Here is a 5,894-nt window from a genome sequence, read left to right as displayed (position 1 = left end):
GGGTGGAGATGAAAATATAAGTTGATTATTTCTTGTTCAGACTGTTGGATTCTGGACTCTGAAGGAATCAGGGACTTAACTTGAGGGATAACTATAGAGAAGACGTCTTTCTTTTCAGGCAATGCATTATCTTTGAAGACTTGAACCTATTATTGACCTTTAAGGAAAAATAAAAAAATAGTTGAATTGGTGGATCCCTTAATGTTCGTGGTTATTAATAGACTATTATGGTATTAATCGCAATGAAGTATATGCAGATATTCCAAAGCTGTGACACTGTATTAATCAGCTTTGGAATACTGTGTTAATCATATATTCAGATAAATGCTTTCTTTTGGATGGTCTTTGTGTGGTGATCTGTATATGACTTTATGGTTTTGATGAAATGGGCACACTTTTTTCTTGAGTTCTGACTGGACCTCAGGTACGTATGAGGTAAACATTAGTGTCAATTCTTATATGAAGTTCCAAGAAAACAATCATAATCCCTCCTCTCGAAATTTCTTTTGGTGCTGGGAGAGAACAATTAATGGCATGTTTAGTAGGGATGATTAGATAGTTTTGGACGATATTAGTAACGAAAAATAAGCTAAAATCTTGTTTATCATACTACAGTCATTTCTAGTATTATGTACCAAACATGCACTAAGTTTCCTGGTTGTGTTCCGTATTTGACACTTATTCCCCCCCGCATTGTTAAAAAAAATATTTTGTATCTTAGTGGCTGGCATTTGTTTGCTAGTTGAAATTATTAGTTCAATATATTGTTGACATCTTGCCAATTTTTGACCCTTGTATCTTACTTGTCCTCGATGATTTCTTCTTTTTGTACAGAAACATCTGGCTGCACGTTCGAAGTACATGATCAAGTGTGCGGTGCTGTATTAAACTGTGCCTTTGGTAATTGAAGACTTTGTATTTTGACTTATGAGGCAGACAATGCCAGAATTTCAGGCACATTTCTTTGTCCTTTAAAGTATTCACCATCTTATGTATGTTCGGGATAATATGTCAAGTTCACTTTGCAGTTGCCTTCAGTTCTGTCAGCAACTCGACGTTCTTATTTCCAATGGGGCTAGTTTGGTTTATTTGCACATCCTGTAAGATTAATGCAAAATCTGTTGGTGATCTTCTGTTATTACCTCGTAGTTCTATCCTCGCGCACCCCGGCACACCCCCGCGTCCCCCCCTTCACTGTCTTTTAGTTTTGGGAAAAGTCAGCCTTTTACCAATTTCTTGCATTGCAAGAGCGTAATTATATCACTTTCTTTAAGTGCTTTCGTAAAACATTTTCACAGTTTCATCACAATAATGAGAACGAAGGTTGATTAAAAAAAATATATAGTTATTTTTACACTTATTGCTGATCAAAATACAATTTTTAGGGAGAGGTAGGTAAAAATAAAGAAAAATAAAATCTATGAATTTCAATTTTTTCATATGCATAGACGTAGATTATGATATCCTCCTTATTGGATCAACTTGATTCTTTACTCACACTATTATAGATGGCTGCAAAATTACCATTTGGTTATCCAGAGAACTGCGGCCGATTTTCTAATAAATGATCATATAATTGGTACACTGATATATCTACATTAATAAAAATTAGGTACGCCCCTTGGGGCATAATTTAGTGGTGCAAAAGATATGAGTAATGTAGTATTAGTTTTGCTAGTGGTCGCAGTGTGAGGGTTAGATTCTTGAGATATGAAATTAAACTTTTTGTGGGCAAGTGTATGGATAAATTCTTGTTCTCTGATTTGTTGGGGCACATTCTGTTATTTATCTTTCTCATGGGGGCGGGGCGATGGGGATCTCAAGGTTGGAGTTCAACATTTTTTAATAAAAATTAGCTATAAGTCTATATAACTTTGTTAAAACATTTAATCTAAAAACTTCTATCAAGATAAGTTCTTCTTTCGTATGATGAATTCATTCTTGGCGCAAGCAGTCCATCTTACACGAAAGACATAGAAGGTCGTCTAGACTCAACATCTTTTGTTGAGATAATAGCCTAAATGATCACTGAACTTTGTAAAAAGTTTTTAATGGGTAACTGAATTTTAAAATCACCAAAGTCATCACTGAAGTTTGCAAAATATTTTCATGAAATTACTAAACTTAAAAAATAATATCATTTATCATTAAACTTCGCAAAATGTCTTTATGGGATCACTAAATTTTGCAAAAGGAAAAGTTTAGTGATGAATGGGGATGATTTTTAAAGTTTAGTAATCCCGTGAAATTTTTTTGTAAAATTTAGTGATGACTTTGGTAATTTTTAAAGTTCAGTGGTTCCGTGAAAATCTTTTACAAAGTTCAGTAACCATTTGAGTTATTATCTCTCGTTTGTTCTATTTTCTTTGAGCCCTTTACTTTTTGCTGGATATTTAGATAGTCTACAACAGAAATTGAGTAGAAAGGATCAATCCATTTTCAAATACACTTCGTGGGTTGTTAGCAATATGCAAGTAGAGACTGCTTTAGGTTAACGTGGATGAGCAAGCACTCTTCATGGTGCTGCACCGGGACGAGCAACGTTTTCTGTTCTTGAATATTAATATTAACATAAATGAATAAAAACCTCGAATCTTTAATAGCTTAAATTTTTAGCAGAGAAGCACTGTCCATGGTGCTACACCGGGACGAGCAATATGTTCTATACTTGAAAATATAAACATAAATAAATAAAAATCTCGAATAGCGACGGGAACTTTTGACATAAGTAATAAACAACTTAACTTGTTTTACCACAAGCCAAAAGTACTCTCACTATACAAGATCACACGGAAAACAAATTCAAGTCATATCCTGAATTTGTTAAAAACACAAAAATAAAGAGACACACACTTTACAGGGAAGACATGCCAATATCCCAGATCTTTGATTACCAAATGAGAGAATCTTAGCCTCCGATGCACCCACAAACCTTTGTAGGAGCATGCCCGGTTGCACGAAATTTTGCCGACATCTCCTCTGCTTTGAGAATTTCTTCGCCTTGTTGAGCTGCAACCATAGCCCTCTTTTCTTCTGCTTGCTTGTGAACGAGAGCTACTTTGTTTCTCATTTTTTCTGCATAATCAGCTTTCTTCTTCTCCAATTGTTCCTGCCATTTCATGTACACGTGACCATTACGCATGTCAATTAAACTACTTGTCTAAAGTAGTTTGACAAAAATGGTTGACAAAGTGTGTGTTAACAAGATCAAGGCCAATGAATTTTGTTTATTTCAAAAACTGTTTTTGAATTGAGTGGTCTTGATTTGGCTAACAACCACTTTGTCAACCTTTTTTGTAAACCTACTTTGTAAGCATAGCATCACTCGACGCATGTTTGGTACAAACCATGAACACTAATGCATGCGAGAATAAATGAGATTTTAACTTCTTTTACTTAATCTTGTTCAATGTTGTTTAGTCTAGTCCAGTACACAACTGCATAATGTATATTTTGTATCTTGACTAAAGGTCGAAGGTCATATAATTGTAAGCATTTTCGTTGGAAATTACGTTCCTAATAACCGAAATATACATTTTTTTGAAGATCAACGTGCTTTTCAATTACCTCAATTTGCTTTAGTTGGGCTTCAAGAGCTGCTTTTTTGCTGTTTTCCCATGATGAAACCTCAGACAGCTTCTTTTGTGCCCTGTTCCATCATACAAACAGAATAAACAGTGTCTAACAGTTACATTCAGCAAGGTTGAAACAAATAAACCAAATATAATGCCGTAACATTCACCAATGTTAAAAATCCTTTTTTGGTTCCGTTAAAAGAAGTCTTTCTCTCAAACAATAGAAATTATAGAAGATCACACAAAAAATTATTCCATCCTTTCGTTTCAATTCCGGTGCACAATGCAATAGGTGATACTCCTTTTTATATCTTCCCAAAGACGAGAGCTAATAACCCGAAATTGACGCCCTTTTCCGTCAGAACTTTGCTACAAGTACAGAATTACTACAGAGGAGACAACTGTCGCCCTGTGATTCGCTGTTGTCAAAATAATTTCTGCTGCCAGTCAATCATAGGGAGACGGTTGTTTCCCAGTATTAATTCTGTTAAGTAAAATCTGTACCTTCAGAAAAATTCTTTCAACAAACTTTGAAATTGGGGGATAACACTTGCACATATTGGATGCAGGGATTTCAGATTTACTCCTTATTTGTCTATCATTATCTCAAAACTTTTTTTTTCTCAAACTCATTTTTAACCACACGTTATCACAATTAAATTTTTGCACAGAACACAACTTTTTCCTACTTTTTAACCACACATTCTTCAAAAATTCACCATTCCAAATGACAAAAAATGATTTTCATTGAATAATGGTAGACAAACAGGAGCATAAGCAATTTTGGACAATTTGGCAAGGAAATATCCCCATCTCACAGTATAAACTTCTTAAGAACTTTCTTCTAGGATTCTCTAGGGCTCAAATTTAAAGGATAACAACATAACAAGAACTTGTAGAAGGAGCTGAGAAGGCAAACCGTGGATTAGTTCTTCCTCCAGTTGTCGAATTCGAAAAAAGAAACCCTCAAACAGAACCAAAATGGAGAAACTTGATAGAATGTCAATGTACATTAAAGCATCCGAGAATTGATAAAAAGCATTTTTACAGAGTGATGTTTCTTCCAGCTACATTGAATATGCAATACTAGAGGCAGCTAAGACTTACTTATTCTCCACTTTGCTTTTCTCACTTTCCTCCCATGCCTTGATAAATGACAATCTCTTATCATCTTCAAGCTTAGCGAGAGCAATATCTGGAATTATAGACTGTTATTCACCTTGCATAGCTATAAACGTCTATTTATTTTGCAGAATATTTCCTAGCAATCAAATCGTTCGCTTGCATTTCACAGGATCATCATCATACTTGGTGATCGAAAATCTATAAACTTACTAGGTCCGTATTTTTAATGAAATTCTACCATGTTCCCTTTATCAACTTCTGATACAACCAATTCATGTTGACACAGGCAGAGAAACAAAAATAACTTCTGAATCTATGCAGGCTAACTAAATTCTCAGTTCTTTCACAGATTATCAAATTGTAGTCAATGAAATGAGACTAATTGCGAATACTACCTCTGCCGAGGGATCCTTTCGAGCTTTTCTTCAGTAAAGGTTCTGGAGCCTCTGTGCTCAAACAACCAAAGAAGTCAAGTTTTACCAACAGTATCCATATTTCATCAACAAAATTTATCAACACAAAAGGTGAAGTTGAAACAACCCTTGAAGAAAGCCTATATCAATCATTTATGCAAATAATCTTTGTTTTTATATTGATAGGAATCCACATTCATTCCTCGATTCTCATATTCCTTATCTTGCATTTAAAGGTTTTTCTTACTATATACCATGTTGAGAAAGACCAAGAAAGATAGAGAAGTTTATAAAGATCATTTAAACGACTTTTCTTGTTAAAATTCGACATTTGTGCCAAAATTGATGCACGAATATTATTAACACGATTAAAGAACTAGTAAATGGGACGTAAATGAACATGACAAAAGCTTCCAAACCTCTCGAACGATGGGTTCAGATCAAGAATGGTTTGGAAGATCCAACCAAATATAGTGATATTTACTAACAACAAAATCGAGATAGTCAATCAATATTTGTTTCTCTTAAAGCCGATTCAAATCTTACAGAGAACCTATGAGTTCACGAGAAATGTAACGATCTTTTATTATTTATTTATTTTTAATGAATATATCTAATCAATGGATCTTTAATTATGAAAGATATTATACAAAAGAAAAACCGATACCACAAATTTCTACTAAAAAAAAAAATAAAAAATGGATAATTGAACATAACTCCAAATAACTACTAGCTGACAAGCTCAACTTCAGTTGTCACCTCATAATATGGCACATGTCAA

The 5,894-nt window shown here is 34.1% G+C and overlaps 3 protein-coding genes across 4 annotated transcripts in view; 2 read left to right on the top strand and 1 right to left on the bottom strand.

Annotated features, from left to right (window-relative positions):
• Positions 1-1,141, top strand: part of LOC111389998 (DEAD-box ATP-dependent RNA helicase 6-like) — an 8,993-nt gene extending 7,852 nt beyond the window's left edge. The window contains exon 10 of the mRNA XM_023014985.1: positions 835-1,141. The gene's annotated coding sequence lies outside the window, so the exon portion shown is untranslated. The remainder of the gene's footprint in view (positions 1-834) is intronic.
• The window catches only part of LOC111390002 (DEAD-box ATP-dependent RNA helicase 8-like), a 15,214-nt gene that overhangs the window by 3,444 nt on the left and 5,876 nt on the right, over positions 1-5,894 (top strand). The window lies entirely within an intron of this gene.
• Positions 2,577-5,258, bottom strand: LOC111389997 (remorin-like; the record flags this gene model as incomplete). The annotated part of the gene is made up of 4 exons (XM_023014984.1): positions 2,577-3,109; positions 3,568-3,649; positions 4,683-4,770; positions 5,096-5,258. Coding segments are annotated over 4 exons (534 nt in total), but the record flags the coding sequence as incomplete, so codon positions are not given.

Source organism: Olea europaea, unplaced genomic scaffold (assembly GCF_002742605.1).
Source record: "Olea europaea var. sylvestris unplaced genomic scaffold, O_europaea_v1 scaffold638, whole genome shotgun sequence".
In the NCBI taxonomy this organism is placed as follows: Eukaryota; Viridiplantae; Streptophyta; class Magnoliopsida; order Lamiales; family Oleaceae; genus Olea; species Olea europaea.
Note: the sequence above shows the minus strand (reverse complement) of the source record. Positions and strands in the feature narration are given on the sequence as shown.